General features: G+C 37.8%; 1 protein-coding gene across 1 annotated transcript in view; it reads right to left on the reverse strand.

Moving 5' to 3' along the window:
• Nucleotides 1-18,746, reverse strand: part of CPA6 (carboxypeptidase A6) — an 88,969-nt gene that overhangs the window by 33,333 nt on the left and 36,890 nt on the right. Inside the window, exons 6-7 of the mRNA XM_059395512.1 lie at nucleotides 18,300-18,410; nucleotides 17,704-17,794 (exon numbers count right to left, since the gene is read on the reverse strand). Of these exons, the coding sequence (XP_059251495.1) occupies nucleotides 17,704-17,794; nucleotides 18,300-18,410 (202 nt within the window). The remainder of the gene's footprint in view (nucleotides 1-17,703; nucleotides 17,795-18,299; nucleotides 18,411-18,746) is intronic.

Consider the following 18,746-nt stretch of genomic DNA (forward strand, 5'->3'; position numbering starts at 1 on the left):
GTACATGACAAACCCAGAGCTAACATCGTATTTAATGGTTAAAAACTAAAAGCTTTACATCTAAGGTCAGGAACAAGACAAGAATGCCCACTCTCACCACTTTTATTTAGTATAAGAGTGGAAATTCTAGCTACAACAATCTAACAAATAAAAGGAAGAAAACTCATTCAAATTGGAAAAGAAGAAGAAAAACAGTCAGTATATTTGTAGATTCCATAATACTATGTTTAGAAAACCCTAAAATCTTCAAGAAATGATTAGAAAAAATGAATTCAGTAAAGTTGTAATATAAAAAATCTACATAAATATGGCATTTCTATACATTAATAATGAACAATTAGAAAGATAAATTAAGAAATGATCCCATTTACAACTGTATCAAAAAGAGTAAAATACCTAGGAATAAATTTAATCAAGGAAGTAAAAGACCTGCATACTGAAAACTACAAAGACACTAATGAAAGATGTTGAAAACAACACAAATAAGTGGAAAGATAATCCACGCTCATGGATTGGAAAAATTAACTCAGGTAAAATGTCCATTCCTTTCAAGGCAATGGGATTGCCTTGAATTCCTTCCATTCAATGGAATCCCTATCAATATTCAAAGGACTTTTTTTTTGTAGACCTAGAACAAATAATTTAAAAATTTGTATGGAACCAAGAGGAAGCAAGATGGTGGATTAGTAAAAGATTGAAATATCATCAGGTCCCAGGAGTTCAGCTAGATAGTTATCAAGCTATTCTGAACACCTGCAAACTCAACAGGAGATAGAAGAGAACAAAAGCAGAAATTCTAGGAACAGAAAATTGACCACTTTCCAGAAGGCAGAATGTGCAGAGAAGTGAATCCAAAGAGATGGGAAGATAGACTGTGGGCAGGAGGTGCTGGCTCATGGCAGGTGAGAGAGCAGCGTAGCACAAAATTGGAACTTTTAGAAGTCTGCTCCACTGAGGGACATGGCTCCAGAAGCTAAGCAAAGGATGGCACCCTCATGGGGACAGTGCAGTTTCAGGACCAATGGAGTCACAGAAAGACCGAGGGAAGGGAGGGGTAAGGGGAGCTAGAGTGTGGCAGAGCTCTCAGGTATCTGAGCAGGGAGGCCGACTACAGAGACAGGAGCTGAGGGATGTGCTCTCAGCTCGGGGTTACCTTAAACCATGATCCAAGTTATGAGCGACTGCTCTTAGAGCAGGGACCTCACAAGTGGCAGATCCGGAGAGACCTCCTCCTTCCTCCTTTGGGAGGAGTGGTGTGGGAACATGCTACAGGGATCTGCCGGGTTTGGAGACTCCAAATGGGGCCATGAGCCAGATAGAAACACTTGGTCACAGGCCAGGTGAGCACAGACCCCAGCCAGAGACCAGGGGGATTGGAGGAATTGGATGCTTTTCTCTGAGGGAACACTGAGGAGTGGGGGCCCTGAGCTCTTGACTCCCCCAAGACTGGAGATTTGGAGGCCACCATCCTCATTTTTGTCCTCCAAAGCTGTACAGAAAGCATTCATGGAACAAAAGCTACAGAGAGTCTGACCAGATAACTTAGCCTGGCCCCTGGCAAGGGCAGTGCAATTCCACCTTGGGCAAAGACATTTGAGAATCACTTCAAGAGGCCCTTCCCCGAGAAGATCAGCAAGAACATCCAGCCAAGAAAAAGTTCACTGATCGATGAGAACTGTAGAAGTCCAGAGCTAGGGGAAAACAACACATAGACTTCATGGCTTTTTCCCATGATCCTTTAGACTTTCAAAGTTAACTTTTTAAAATTTTATTCTTTTCTTATTCTATTTTTTTGACTTTTCCTCTTTCCTATTTATCTTATGAATATCTTGTTAAAATATTTTAAAATTTTCATTCTTATAGTCCTATTCATTCCCTTCATTGTATTTAACCTTGTTTTTTGTATCCATATAGGTTTTCTTCTTTAGAAATTTAGGATACAATTTCTTCTAATAGATCAAACTATACCCTAAATCTCACTCATGGCTTTGTTCTAGTCTCCAGCCTGATCACATTCTTTCCTCTTTTTTTCTTCCCCCCAACCAACTTCTTATCTTATCAATTCCCTTTTTAGGATCTTTCTTAATTTTCATCTTTACAGTCAGATTCCATCTCTTCATCATGTTTACCCTTATTTTTGTATACATATAAGTTTTTCTTTCTTTAAAATTTTGGGAGGGGGGCACCTGCATGGCTCAGTGGGTTAAGCCTCTGCCTTCAGTTCAGGTTATGGTCTCAGGGTCCTGGGATTGAGCCCTGCATTGTGTTCTCTGCTCAGCAGGGAGCCTGCTTCCCTTCCTCTCTCTCTCTGCCTGCCTCTCTGCCTACTTGTGATCTCTGTCTGTCAAATAAATAAATAAAATCTTAAAAAGAATTTTTGGGAGGGAGCTTCTTCTAAGAGACCAGAGTACACCCAAAATCAAGTGGGTGGCTCTGTTCTATTCATGAGTCTAATACACACACACACACACACACACACACACACATTTTTCTACCCCCCCCCCCCCATTCTTCTCCCCCTGGTTTTGGGTCTCTTCTGATTTGGTTAGCATATATTTTTCTGGGATATTTGCTACCCTTTTAGTATTTTGTTCTCTCATTCATCTATTCTTACCTGGATAAAATGACAAGGTAGAAAAACTCACCACAAAAAAAAAGAACAAGAGGCAGTACCAACGGCCTAGGGACATAATCAATATTGACACTAGTAATATGTCAGAACTAGAGTATAGAATGATGATTATCAAGGTGCTAGCTGGGCTTGAAATAAAGCATGGAAGATTTTAGAGAATCCCTTTCTGGGGAAATAAAAGAACTAAAATCTAACCAAGTTGAAATAAAAAAGCTATTAATGAGGTGTAAAAAAAAAAAGGAGGGTCTTACTGCTAAGATAAATGAGGCAGAAGAGAGAATTAGTGATATAGAAGGCCAAATGAGAAAGAATAAAGAAGCTGAGCAAAAGGGAGACAAACAATGACTGGACCATGAAGGGAGAATTCAAGAGATAAGTGATACCATAAGACGAAACAATGTTAGAATAATTGGGATCCCAGAAAAAGAAGAAAGGGGGGGGCAGAAGGTATATTAGAGCAAATTATAGTAGAGAATTTCCCTAATATGGCAATGGGAACAAGCATCAAAATCCAGGAGGCACGGAGAACTCCCCTCAAAATTAATAAAAATAGGTCCACACCTCATCGTCTAATAGTAAAACTTTTATGTCTTAGTGACAAAGAGAAAATCCTGAAAGCAGCTTGGGGCAAAAGGTCTGTAACATACAATGGTAGAAATATTAGTTTGGCAGCAGATCTATCCACAGAGACCTGGCAGGCCAGAAAGGACTGGCATGATAAAGTCAGAGCAGCCAAGAATACTATATCTAGCTAGGCTGTCATTGAAAATAGAAGGAGTGATAAAAATCTTCCAGGACAAACAAAAACTGAAAGAATTTGTAAACACCAAACCTGTCTACAGGAAATATTGAAAGAGTCCTCTAAGGAAAGAGAGAGCCTAAAAGTAACAGACCAGAAAGGAACAGAAACAATATACATTAACAGTCACCTTACAGACCATACAATGGCACTAAATTCATATCTTTCAATAGTTACCCTTAATGTAAATGGGCTAAATGCCCCAATCAAAAGAAATAGGGTATCAGAATGTATAAAAAACCAAGACCCATTGATATGCCATCTACAAGAAACTCATTTTAGATCCAAAGACATCTCCAGATTTAAAGTAAGGGGGTGGAAAACAACTTACCATGGTAACGGACCTCAAAATAAAGCTGGGGTGGCAATCCTTATATCAGATAAATTAGATTGTAAGTCAAAGACTACAATAAGAGATGAGGAAGGAGCCTATATCATACTTAAAGTGTCTCTCCAACAAGAAGATCTAACAGGTTTAAATATCTATGCTTCTAACATGGGAACAGCCAACTATATAAGCCAGTTAAAAACAAAAAGAAACACATCAACAATAATACAATAATAGGAGGGGACTTTAAGACCCCCTTACTGAAATGGACAGATCATCTAAGCAAAAGAGTAACAAGAAGATAAAGGCTTTAAATGACACACTGGACTGGATGAGCATCACAGATGTATTCAGTACACTCCATCCCAAAGCAACTGAATATATATTCTTCTCTAGGGCACATGGAACATTCTCCAGAACAGATCACATCCTGGGTCACAAATCTGGTCTCAACTGGTACCAAAAGATTGAGATCATTCCCTGCACATTTAAAAAAAAAACACTATTTATTTATTTAAATAAACATATAATGTATTTTTATCCCCAGGGGTACAGGTCTGTAAATTGCCAGGTTTACACACTTCACAGCACTCACCAAAGCACATACCCTCCCCAATGTCCATAACCCCACCCCCTTCTCCCAACACCCCTCCCTCCAGCAACCCTCAGTTTGTTTTGTGAGATTAAGAGTCACTTATGGTTTGTCTCCCTCCCAATCCCATTTTGTTTCATTTATTCTTCTCCTACCCCCTTAACCCCCCATGTTGCATCTCCACTTCCTCATATCAGGGAGATCATATGATAGTTGTCTTTCTCCGCTTGACTTATTTCGCTAAGCATGATACCCTCTAGTTCCATCCACGTCATCGCAAATGGCAAGATTTCATTTCTTTCGATGGCTGCATAGTATTCCATTGTGTATATATACCACATATTCTTTATCCATTCATCTGTTGATGGACATCTAGGTTCTTCCCTGCATATTTTCAGACCACAATGCTCTGAAACTAGAACTCAATCACAAAAGGAGAGTTGAAAAGAACTCAAATACATGGAGGCTAAAGAGCATCCTACTAAAGAATGAATGGGTCAACCAGGAAATTAAAGAAGAATTGAAAAAACTCATGGAAACAAATAAAAATGAAAACACAACTGTTCAAAACCTTTGGGATACAGCAAAGGCAGTCCTGAGAGGAAAATACATAGCCATATAAGACCAAGAAAGGTCTCAAGTACACAACCTAACCCTATATCTAAAGAAAGAACAGCAAAGAAAGGCTAAACCCAGTAGGAGAAGAGAAATAATAACTATCAGAGCAGAAATCAATGAAATAGAAACAAACATACAAACAAAAAATAGAACAAATAAAACTTGGAGCTGATTCTTTGAAAGAATTAATAAGATTGATAAACCGCTGCCCAGACTTACCAAAAAGAGAAAGGACTCCCATTAATAAAGTCATGAGTGAAAGATGAGAGATCACAACCAATACCAAAGAAATACAAACAATTATAAGAACATATTGGGAGCAACTATACATGAGCAAATTTGACAATCTGGAAGAAATGGATGCATTCCTAGAGACATATAAACTACCAAAACTGAACCAGGAAGAGATAGAAAACCTGAACAGACCCATAACCAGTAACTCCTTGACACAGTCATCAAAAATCTCCAAGCAAACAAAAGCCCAGGGCCAGATGGCTTCCTGGGGGAATTGTACCAAACATTTAAAGAGGAACTAATTCCTATTCTCCTGAAACTGTTCCAAAAAATAGAAATGGGAGGAAAACCTCCAAATTTATTTTATGGGGTTAGCATTACCTTGATCCCAAATTCAGACAAAGACCCCATCAAAAGGAGAATTACAGATCAATATCCTTGATGAACATAGATGCAAAAATTCTCCCCATAATACTAGCCAATATGATCCAACAGTACATTAAAAAGATTATTCACCACAACCAAGTGGGATTTATTCCTGTGCTGCAAGGTTGGTTCAACACCCACAAATCAATTAATGTGATACAATGCTTTAATAAAAGAAAGAACAAGAACCATGTGATACTCTCAATAGATGCTGAAAAAGCATGTGACAAAGTACAGCATCCTTTCTTGATCAAAACTCTTCACAGTGTAGGGATGGAAGGTATGTATCTCAATATCATCAAAGCCATCTATGAAAAACCCACAGAATATCATTCTCAATGGGGGAAAACCTGAGAGCTTTTCTCCTAAGGTCAGGAACATGGTAGGGCTGTTCACTATCACCACTGCTATTCAACATAGTCCTAGCCTCAGCAATCAGACAACAAAAAGAAATTAAAGGCATCCAAACTGGCAAAGAAGAAGTCAAACTCTTATTCTTTGCAAATTATATGATACTTTATGTGGAAAACCCAAAGACTCCACTCCAAAACTTCTAGAACTCATACAGGAATTCAGTAAAGTGTCAGGATATAAAATCAATGCACAGAAATCCATTGAATTTCTATACACCAACAATAAGACAGAAGAAAGAGAAATTAAGGAGTTGATTCCATTTACAGTTGAACCCCAAACCATAAGATACCTAGGAATAAACCTAACCAAAGAGGCAAAGAATCTGTACTCAGGAAACTATAAAATACTCATGAAAGAAATTGAGGAAGATACAAAGAAATGGAAAAACATTCCATGGTCATGGATTGGAAGAACAAATATTGTGAAAATGTCTATTCTACTCATAGCAATCTCCACATTTAATGTAATACCTATCAAAATACCATCAACTGGGGTGCCAGAGTGGCTCAGTCATTAAGTGTCTGCCTTCAGCTCAGGGCATTATCCCTGGGTCTTGGGTTCAAGCCCCACATTGGGCTCCCTGATCAGTAGCTAGCCTGTTTCTCCCTCTCTCACTCCCCCTACTTGTGTTCCCTCTTTCACTGTGTCTCTCTCTGTCAAGTAAATATATAAAATCTTTAAAAAACCTATTAGGTTTTTCATAAATGGAACAAATAATCTTAAAATTTATATAGAACCAGAAAAGAACCTTAATAACCAGAGGAATGTTGAAAAGAAAGCCAAAGTTGGTGACATCACAATTCTAGACTTGATGTTCTATTACAAAGCTGTAATCATCAAGACAGTGTGGTACTGGCACAAAAATAGACACATAAATCAATGGAACAGAATAGAGAGCCCAGAAATAGACCCTCAACTCTATGGTCAAATGGAAAGAATGTCCAATGGAAAACCGACAGTCTCTTCAACAATTGGGTTGGTAAAATTGGGCAGCCACATGCAGAAGAATAAAACTGGACCATTTCCTTACACTACACACAAAAATAGACTCAAAATGGATGAAAGACCAATGTGAGACAGGAATCCCTCAAAATCCTTGAGAAGAACACAGGCAGCAACCTCTTCGACCTCAGCCACAGCAAATTCTTCCTAGAAACATTGGCAAAGGCAAGGGAAGCAAGGGAAAAAATGAACTATAGGGACTTCAACAAGATCAAACTTTTGCACAGCAGTCAACAAAACCAATAGACAACTGACAGAATGGGAGAAGATATTTGCAAATGACATATCAGATAAAGGGCTAGTATCCCAGATCTATAAAGAAGTTATCAAACTTAACACCCAAAGAACAAAGAATCCAATCAAGAAATGGGCAGAAGATATGTATTGCAGCCACCAAAAACCCCCCGAAATCTTGCCATTTGCAATGACATGGATGGAACTAGAGGGTATTATGCTGAGTGAAATAAGTCAATCAGAGAAATACAATTATCATATGATCTCTCTGATTGAGGAATTTGAGAGGCAGGGCAGGGGATTGTGGGGGGTAGGGAAGGAAAAATGAAACAAGATGCAATTGGGAGGGAGACAAACCATAAAAGACTCTAAATCTCATGAAACAAATTGAGAGTTGCTTGGGGGAAGGTAGGGATGGTGTGGCTGGGTTATGGACATTGGGAGCATATGCACTATGGTGAGTGCTATGAAAAGTGTAAGTCTTATGATTCACAGACCTATACCCCAAATAATACATTATATGTTAATTAAAAAAAATTGTATAGAACCATAAAAGACCCTGCATAGCTAAAAGAATCTAGAGGATGAAGAACAAAGCTGGAAGTATTTTGCTCCCTGATTTCAAGATATACCACATAGCTATGGTAATCAAAACAGTATGGTACTGGCACAAAAATAGATATATAGATTAAATGAACTGAATGGAGAGTTCAGAAAAAAGCCATGCTTATATGATCAATTAATCTTTGACAGAGGAGGCCAAAATGTACAATGGGGGGAAGATAGTTTCTCCAATAAATCCTGTTGGGAAAATTGGACAACAAAACATGCAAAAGAATGAAATTGGACCACTGTTTTACACCATATATAAATATAAACTCAGAATGGATTAAGGGGTGCAGCACTGGTGGGATGTGGTGAGAACAACTGTCTTCCAAAAGAGATTAAAGACTTAAATGTAAGACTGGTAACCATAAGACTCCTAACAAAAAAACAAAACAAAACAAAACAAAAAAAAAACATAGAAAGTACGGTCTTTGACATTAGTCTCAGAAATATTTTTTGGATTTGTCTCTGTAGGCAAGGGTAAAAAAAGCAAATGTTAGCAAATGGGACTACAGCAAGCTAAAATTCTTTTGCACAGTGAAGGAAGCCATAAACAAAATGAAAAGGCAACCTACTGAATGAGAGAAGATACTTGTAGATATATCTGATAAGGGGTTAATCTCCAAATATCTACAAAGAACTCATACAACTCAATACAAAAAAAATCTGATTGAAAAATGGGCAGAGAACCTGAATAGACATTTTTTTTGAAGAAGAAATATAGATGGAAAACAGGCACATGAAAAGATACTCAACATCACTCATCATCAGGGAAATGGAAATCAAAACCACAATGAGATATGACTTTATACCAGTCAAAATGGCTATTGTCAAAAAGATAGGAAATAACAAGTGTTGGCCAGAATGTATAGAAAAAAATAGAAACCTTGTGCCCTTCTGGTGGGAATGCAAATCAGTATAGCCAATGTGGAAAATGGTATAGAAGTCCTCAAAAAAAATTTAAGGATTTGAATAACCAAATAATAACTGTATTATGCAACAATTCTGATTCTGGGAATTTATCTGAAGAAAATGAAAACAGTAATTTGAAAAGATGTATATGTCCTTATTTTCCCTGCAGCATTATTTACAATATGTAAGATGCAGAAGTAATCTAAGTGTCCATTGATTGAAGAATGGATAAAGATGTGGTGTATATATATATATATATATATGTATTTATTCAATGGACTATTACTCAACCATAAACAAGAATGAAAATCTTGCCCTTTGTGAGAACATGGAAGGAGCTGGAGAGTATTATGCTAAACGAAATAAGTTAGAGAAAAACAAAAACTAAGTTAGAGTGGGATTTCACTTCCATTTGGAATCTGGAAAACAAAACACATGAACAAACAAACAAAGCCGAAATAGATTTGTAATTGCAATCTGGTGCTTGACAGAGGAGTGGGGAGTGAGGGTTGGGAGGGAAATGGGTGAAAGAGGTGAAGAGGTTTAAAAGGTACCAACTTCCAGTTATAAAACAAGTAAGTCACAGGGCTGTCATGTACAGCATAGGGAATATAGCCAAAGTGCTGTAACAATCTTGTATGGTGACAAAATGGTGGCTAGACTTATGGTGATCAAATTTCAGCATTCATTGTCAGCTCTCCCCAGATACCAAAGGAACTACAACAGAAAGATTTAAAAGACAACAGTTGGGAAAAAAAGTACCAATATCTTAAAGCTACATACTTTATTTTGAAGCTTCCATTTTGAAACTGTGATAGTAATGCTCTTGTGGTATTATTTGTAGGAGTCAGCAAATAAGAAGGGATTTGCCTGGAAGTAGTCAGTTTTTATGAGCAGGTACAGGTAGGATTACTGTAGACAGAGTAATGATAGAAGGTCTTAAAAACCATCATCAAGTATTAAACCACTCTCATATTTCTGTTAGGCCAAAAGTGTTTATTATATATTATCATTTTATTTGGTTTATTAATAATTTTAAAAATAATTTATACATTTATATTCACAAAGGAGATTTTCAGATAATTTTCTTGCTCATGTTCTCACTTGGTTTTGCAATCAAGTTTCTATTTAGCTCCATAAAATGTTTTGGGAAGTATTCACTCTTTTCCTGAGTTCTAAAAGAGTTCATATTAGTGTAAAACGATCTTTTGGGAGCCTGGGTGGCTCAGTTGGTTAAGCATCTGACTTTGGCTCAGGGTCCTGGGATTGAGCCCCACCTTGGGCTTGGTGCTTAGTGGGAAGTCTGCTTCTCCCTCTCCCTCTGCCTCTTCCTCTCTTCCTCCCTTTGCTTAGGGTCCCTCCATCTCTCTCTTGAATAAATAAATAAAATATTTAAAAATAAAAAAAATATCATCAAGAATTGAGGCCTGGGACGCCTGGGTGGCTCAGTTGGTTAAGCAGCTGCCTTCGGCTCAGGTCATGATCCCAGCGTCCTGGGATCGAGTCCCACATCGGGCTCCTTGCTTGGCAGGGAGCCTGCTTCTCCCTCTGCCTCTGCCTGCCACTCTGTCTGCCTGTGCTCACTCTTGCTCCTCTGTCCCTGACAAATAAATAAATAAAATCTTAAAAAAAAAAAAAAAAGAATTGAGGCCTAAACTAATTCCAATTGTGTTAATGTCTAAAATGATAGTTCGGGTTTTCTGGCAATATGATGGAATTGTACCATCTCTCAGTGATAAAATCTCCTGCTATAAATCTCACTGAATGCTCAATAAAGTGATTTAAATACACATCAGAATTCTCAAAAATGTTCCCAAGGGAACAAACATGAAGAGGGAGTTGGAATGAGAATAGCTGAAGCAAAAGTTGTAGCCATTCTTGGGGTGTTTGCTGGCTCAGTTTTGTTTCAGTGGCTGCATGTGGTGGAGGTAGGGTATCAGGATTTGGATCTTCAATATATAGGAAGGGGGAATAAGACCCAGGCATATATGTGAGACCCTCAAAGAGTGCTACCATAAATGAAAGCTGCAAAAAAAAAAAAAAAAAAAATCTGCCTCTATGGGAAGATATGAAGTCCTGCTGGGAGGAAAATGTCTCCATGGAGAATTCATAGTCATACCCCTGACATCACATGTAAATTCAAACTACCTGCATGGTATGAAGTGGCCCAATTTCAAAAATAGTACCTGGAGGGGTGCCTGAGTGACTCAGTCAGTTAAGCAACCAACTCTTGATTTTGGCTCAGGTCATGATCTCAGGGTTGTGAGATTTAGTCCCTGCATTGGGCTCTGCCTCTGCCTGCCACTCTGTCTGCCTGTGCTCACTCTCGCTCCTCTCTCTCTGACAAATAAATAAATAAAATCTTAAAAAAAAAAAAAAAAGAATTGAGGCCTAAACTAATTCCAATCGTGTTAATGTCTAAAATGATAGTTCGGGTTTTCTGGCAATATGATGGAATTGTACCATCTCTCAGTGATAAAATCTCCTGCTATAAATCTCACTGAATGCTTAGGGTCCCTCAGTGTGTGGAGCCTGCTTAAGATTCTTTCTCTCTCAGGTGCCTGGGTGGCTCAGTGGGTTAAAACCTCTGCCTTCAGCTTGGGTCAGGATCCCAGGGTCCTGGGATCAAGCCCCACATCAGGCTCTCTGTTCAGCAGGGAGCCTGCTTACCCCCCCCTCTCTGCCTGCCTCTTTGCCTACTTGTGATCTCTGTCTGTCAAATAAATAAAAATAAATCTTAAAAAAAAAAAAAAAGAAAAAAAGATTCTTTCTCTCTCCCTCTGTCTCTCCTGGCTCACACACTCTCTCTTTCTAAAAACAAACAAAAGTAAAACTCCAAAACACCTCCCCCTAAAAATAGCACCTGGAAACCTTCCTCTCCTCTCTTACCATACATTCCCACCCTCCCTGTTGTCTATGTTTAATAATTTTGAATAAAACACTGCCCATCTTATTATTATTTTGATACCTAAACTACTCCTTTGCAAGCATACATTAACTTTTTAACAAAGTGGAGTGACCATTTGTTGCAAGCTGATCCCTAAAATGTCAGATATAATGGCTTGAAAAAGGGTTGTTGGAGTCAGGCAGACTTGGCTTCTCACTGTGGCTCAGTTTGTGTGTAATCTGAAGCAAGTTTCCTAATTTCTTGGAATTTTAGTTTATCATTTATATAGGGATAATAATAGCATCTACCAATGAAAGAATAATCTTGCATACTTAGCTCATGCTTGACACATAGTGAATCCTTAATAAATATTAGGCATAATAAATATAAATTATAACAATTATATAATAAATATATAAACAACATCAGTGAGAAAACTCCATTTGATCTAAATTTCTAAAACTCCAGAATTCTTTACCCTTTACTTTCTTTATAAAAAGCACAACTAAGCATAATAATTAACTCATTGAATTACCTAATTTTCAAATTTCTCTACCAACTTCTATGGAAGATTTCAGGTGACTAATACATCTTTGTACACTAACTTGGTTTTAAAGATAATAGGGTAAGTCAACAGATTTTCCTTTTATATTTCTTCAGAATCCCAAATAATTCCTTGGGAGTTAGGTAAGGACTCATTAAATCATTCAGGACTTTCTGAGACAATTTACAACACCTCACATTTTATCAGGTGTTCAATATATTTGTTTTGATTTTAAATTGGATTAATATATGTTGGAATCAATATATGATGGGCACCTTAAGAGTCCAGTTTGACTACCCAGTTGATGTTTAATCCCATTTATGCATCATTCTTAGAAGATGTTAGCCAATTCTTGTCTTATAAGTTAGTGTATTCTTGTTATGGGTTCCATAACTCTGAAAATTTGATGTGAATTAATTCTCCCCCTGAGCTTACTTGAAGGATAGACTCAGCACTTCCTCACATTCCCAAATAGCATATCCCATTCCACAAAGCGTTAGTAAGTGAAAGAGAGTGTACTGAATATTACCAGTACTGGTCATGGAATACTGAAGAGAATTTCCATACTTCACAGGAAAATTTAATTAAAATTCTCATTAAACATCTTTGACTTCCAAGAATTCCCTTTCTAGATATTCCAGCAGTGTCATTTATCCCTGTTCTTCCTCTCCTTGTCCCAAATTTTGTCTCTGAAATTCTCTATATGTTTTTATAGCAATTCAGTTCAGGTTTAAAGCAAAAGCCTTTCAGCTAGAAGAACTCATTCTCTTAATTAGCAGGTGAGTGACCATCCATTGCTCTTTCACAGTTATTGGCTGCAAACAGTACATAGTGGCTCCCCTTTCATTTCAGGTGACTTATTGAAACATTTGCCAAATCAAAACAGGTTCCCCTCCCTTTTTTTTGATAGGGTGAGGGGGTATTGGTAGGAGAAGGGCATCTGTAGAGAGAGGCATTTGTGATTACACTGCTAAAAAATGGTTTTCTCTACACTATACCTAATTTATAATATTAGATAATAGAGTGTTCTAAAAGAAGAAGAGTTATATTTCATTAAATGCCCAACATGCTCTTAGTTGGTAATAAAATTTACTTTTTTGAAGTGTACAATTGGATGAATTTTAGTATATTCACAATCATCACTATAATCTAATTCCAACAACATTATCATCCCAAAGAGAAACCCCTTCTTCAGTAGCATCCCCCCCTACCCCTCCCTAGCCCTGAGCAACCACTGATCTACTATCTGTCCCTATGGATTTGCCTATTCTGGACATTTCATATAAATGGAATCTACAATATTCTTTTATGACTTATTTCACTTAGGATAATGTTTCATCTATGTTCATCTATGTTGTATCAGTATGTATTCTTTTTATGGCTAAATACTATTCCATTATTTGGATATACCATGCTTATCTATTCCTTGGTTGACAGACATTTGAACAATTTCCAGTTTTTGACTATTATAAATAATGCTGCTATGAACATTTGTGTACATGCATTGTATGGACAAATGTTTTCATTTCTCTTAGATATATATGTAGGAGTAGAATTGCTAGGTCATATGGTAACTCTATGTTTAACTTTTTGAGTGACCATTAGACAGTTTTCCAAAATGATCACATCATTTTACATGCCCACCAGCAAGTATGAGAGTTCCAGCTTCTCCACATCTTTACCAACACTTGTTATTGTCTGTCTTTTTTATTATAGCCATCTTAGTGGGTGTGATGTGGTATCTTGAAGTGCATTTCCTTCATGGCTAATGATGTCGAGCATTTTTTTCCAATGTGCTTAGTACCATTTGTAAATCTTTAATGAAGTGTCTGTTTGAATCATTTGCCCATTTTAAATTGTTTTTTATTGTTGAGTTGTAAGAGTTATTTTAATATTCTAAATAAAAGCCTCTTATTAGACATGCCATTTGCAAATTCTTCCATTCTGTAGGTTGTCCTAATAATAACTTATTTTTAGGCAACACTTGAGTTATTTAAGTATTAAAATTTAAACATGGATATCATCCAAACTCTTCGCCTCTCTCCTGGATTTGTTCCAGTTTGGAAGAAGCAGTGCTCATGATGTTCTCCAAAAAGAGTACATAGAAGAAGGAAACAAATAAATAAAAAAACATAACAACCCACAGTGCCTAGCAGAGAGTATGTACTTAATTAACTATGGCAAATTAATGAATATAATTAGTATATTTATTCTTGGTTCCCACTATTACTTTGACTTGTTGACTCTCTGTTGGATCCACTTTTGAGCAATGATATTCATTTCATGGCCTGAAGACCCCTAGGGGGAGCTAGGAAGTATGTTCTAGGCTGTCTTGTCTACTCCACATTCTATGCACTGAAGTGTAACACTGTTATGTTGGAATCCACGGATTTTTCATGATAAAAAAGAGTTTCATGTTTTACTCTTTGAGTTTGAGACTCATTTAAGAGAAAGAAATAGCTGTTTTTGTCAGTTCAATGTTGACTCTATAGTGTTTTCTTTTTTTTTTAAAGATTTTATTTATTTATTTGACAGACAGAGATTACAAGTAGGCAGAGAGTCAGTGAGAGAGAGGAGGAAGCAGGCTCCCTGCTGAGCAGAGAGCCTGACGTGGGGCTCGATCCCACGACCCTGGGATCATGACCTGAGCCAAAGGCAGAGGCTCTAACCCACTGAGCCACCCAGGCACCCTAGACTCTATAGTGTTTTCAATGGTCCTGGGCATTCCTGAGCATTTCTATGTCATTTATACTATGGTTGTTTATTTGGAGCCTCACTTAGAGACTACAATTATTTCTGGGCCCTTGATCTCAGAGTGGTTCCCTCAGTGAGGTTCACTGTCCCCTGAACCAAGCCAGTAGCTGTGGGGAGATGATGCTGTGGGGGAGGAAGTCCACATCTGCTTACCTGTCAGATCATCTGCATCCCCTGGGGATACCTTGTGAGGAGAGATGATTCCAGCCAGGCTGCCTGCATTTCCACATTACTTACAACAGTCTACCAAGGTCATTTTCCAACTGACATTTGACATAATCCCCTTGTACATCTTGAGTACAGACTCACAGGAAGAATCTGAATGATTCAGAAATCCGAAGGATCAAAGGAATTCTAGTGAGGACTGCAGATGAAACTAAGAAAACAATGAAGGTCTATGTATGAAGGAAACAAGCCAGGGAAAGGAAAAAGAACAATGGAAAGCAAGACACTTATTTGTAACTGGATATAGACAAGAGTCTAACTTTCTACAGGCAGAGCTGGCTGGCCTGCTAATGTTACTAAGCTTAGCTATCCATTCAGTGCACTCACTTAGATGACTGTGGGCATCATTTGTGTGACATACACATGGATACAGATATCTACCAACTAATGAAATAGGACACACAGTTATGAGCATGCAAAATGGTTGCATCAGAAAGGGGGGGAAGAATTTAAAAAAAAAATTAGTAGTCTTAGGGAGTTAATGTGAACCAGCTTTTTGTCTCAGTCCAGGCTGAAGAAAAAAAAATGTTTTTAGATTTATTTATTTATTTTAGAGAGAAAGGGTGGGAGGCACAGAGGGAGAGGGAGAGGCAATCTTAGGCAGACGTCCTTCTGAATGTGGAGCCTGATGCAGGGCTTGATCTCATGACTCTCAAATCATGACCTGAAGTGAAATCAAGTCAGATGCTTAACCAACTGAGCCACGCAGGTCCCCTGAAGAAAAAATTTAAAAATATAAACAGCCATCATTAACAGCACTTTATAGTATCATGTGATGCTTTTCTTCTCTCACAAATGTGAACCCTTTTAAGTTTACCTTAAGGCTTATCATCACAACATTCTCCTGAAGGAAAGAAGTACTTTAACAGTGGACCTGAGGCTCAGAGATCAATTGACTGTTCTGCAGTTTGGGGGAGAAGGGATAGATCACTGACATTTAGATCTATGTTTGGAACTAGGACTGAATTAGGCATTAAACATATGTAAATTCCTTTAATTCCCATAAGAATGCTATGAGATAGGTGTTATTGTTATAAATTGATGGGTAAAAAAAAAAAAATCACCCAAATCACTAAGCTAATAATGGTAGAATCAAACCATATCTGTTATATTCTAGAGACATATTCTTATTTGTGAATTCTAACTGATTAAGGGAGGTTGCCCAGAGAGGATGTGTGGAGGGAGTCTAAACCTGTCTGATGTGGGTAGGATGGGAGGAGTGGTGTCTAATGCATCGTAGGATGAGTGATTTGGGAATAGGCCTCATTTCTAAGGGACTAACAGAAGACCTTCTATTACACAATGGTTTATCTTTGGAGGGAGCTAAGGAAGGACTCTGAAAGGGGAGCTCCTTACAACTGCCTTTTGATAATATTTTTTGTACCCTCCTTTCTATTGCCAAGTATGATACTAGTGAAGGAAACCAGAATATGTCACCCCAAAATATGCCTCTTTGATGTGAAAATTATTTTGAGCTGAAGGCAGTTAAGCAGCAGTGAATGCAGGAAAACCTTTGTCTACCTTCTCCTTTTCTGCCTAAAAAGAGGATATAAATTCTTTTACTGGAGACAGACTTTATTATCCTGGAGACAGCACCCCAGGAATCTGCAAACAAACCTGCCTCCATTAGTTGCCTCCCATATATTTATTTTAGTTATTTTATCCTCAAAGTACTTTCCTCTGTTCTGTCATTTCTCTACAATTTCCTTGAAGATGCTATACAAACCAGAGTTCTAAGTTGCCACTCTGAGTTACTTTTCACGAGGTTTCTCCCATGTGACACATGTAAACTCTTTTTCTCTTGCCCATCTGTCTTTTTGAGAGCTTCAGCTAAAAAACCAAGGTGGGTAGAGATCAAGTTTTGCCCCCTGTACTAGCTATGACTAATTTTTTCCCTTCTCTCCACCTTCCCCTCTCTAGTACCTAGCTGCTTCTTTATTTTGAAAAGAGTTTATAAAAATAACATCCTCTCAAAAAAAAAATGACATACTCTCTTCACTTGAAAGGTATTAATGATGGATGCAATGTAGCAGAAATATACTTGCCATGTAAGTGGTCAGTCAATGCACGAGACAGGTAGATTCTAGACAAGGATTTAGTACTTTTGATTGTCATAGCCAGATGAAAGCAGCATCAGAATTACTCTCACTTTCTTAATGAAAGGATGAAAACATTTAACCAGATTTATACCTCAAACCATAGTTCTGTTTTAGTTTCTGAATGTCGAATATTCCTCAGTTTTCTGCTTTTACATCTGTGTTTAAATTTTCAATTTTCAAGATTGGGTTGACAGATGTAAATCTTTGATATTTACATATTAAAAATTCCTTTCCTTTTCTTTTACAAATTATAGCTACAATGTACAATGTGGTTTTCTCTTGTTAAGTTTTCACAGGAAAACATCAGTCTTATATTGGAGTCCTAATGGGCTCATCATTTTTGAGAGTGAAAGCTGTGGAAACTCTGGATCCAAATTCCAGTTAGTTTCCAACTTACCACACCATTTCACTTTCCAGTTACGATTGGCATCAACTCCACGGCAGCGAAACCTTGAGTTCCTTGACCTTGTTTTTCTCCAAAATCGATCCTAAGTGTAATTAAGAAAATAGGTGTAAAAAATATTCAAAAGTTATTCACATGCATTTTAATAGCACAACTAGTGAATGAATCACAGCCCTGCAGAGAGAGTTCCTCCAGGAACAGACAAATCTAAGGAGTACAAAGAGGAATGGATAAGGAACAGAGACCCAGAGATCCCAGAGACTCCAGGGTCATGCTCTAATTTCTGTCACACACTTAACTCTCTCAGCTTCTCTTGGCCTTATTTCTTCTTGGGCAAAATTGAGTAAGTTGGGTTAGACTAGTGACTTGTCACAATTTCTTTGGAAGGAGAAATCTTGACTTAATACGGAATCTCATGCAAAGCCAAACATATAAACCAAAGTTTGCTGCTATGATGGGACAGAGAGTGGGAGTCTCTTTTGCAGTTCTAGAATCACTAGGCTGTCTGCCCACCAGGTTTCCTTTCTGCTCTATGACTGTTTTCTATTTATTTAGTCTCTCTTTTCAATTGGATAGGCAAAGTGACTTACACTGGTCCAGCTAAAATGGTATCCATCAACGTTAAACACAGGCATGATATAGAAATACAGATGACTCAACATTTTTCTCATGGTTGGGTCACTCCTATATGTTAGAAGAGCCTAAAAGACAAAGGTGACATTTTTCTTATAAATGGATCCCAAATAAAGGTTTAGAAAAAATACATGAAAACCCTTTCCATCCATGGGAAATACCAGATACATTGTGTTGAAGAGTAACAAGCTAATATGAATAATACTCTTTGACATCAATTTTTTTTAAGGATTTTATTTATTTGACAGAGAGAAATCACAAGCAGGCAGAGAGGCAGGCAAAGAAAGAGAGGAGGAAGCAGGCTCCCCGCCAAGCAGAGAGTGCGATGCGGACTCAATCCCAGGACCCTGAGATCACGACCTGAGCCTAAGGCAGAGCCTTAACCCACTGAGCCACCCAGGCGC

This window comes from Mustela nigripes, chromosome 3, assembly GCF_022355385.1.
Source record: "Mustela nigripes isolate SB6536 chromosome 3, MUSNIG.SB6536, whole genome shotgun sequence".
In the NCBI taxonomy this organism is placed as follows: Eukaryota; Metazoa; Chordata; class Mammalia; order Carnivora; family Mustelidae; genus Mustela; species Mustela nigripes.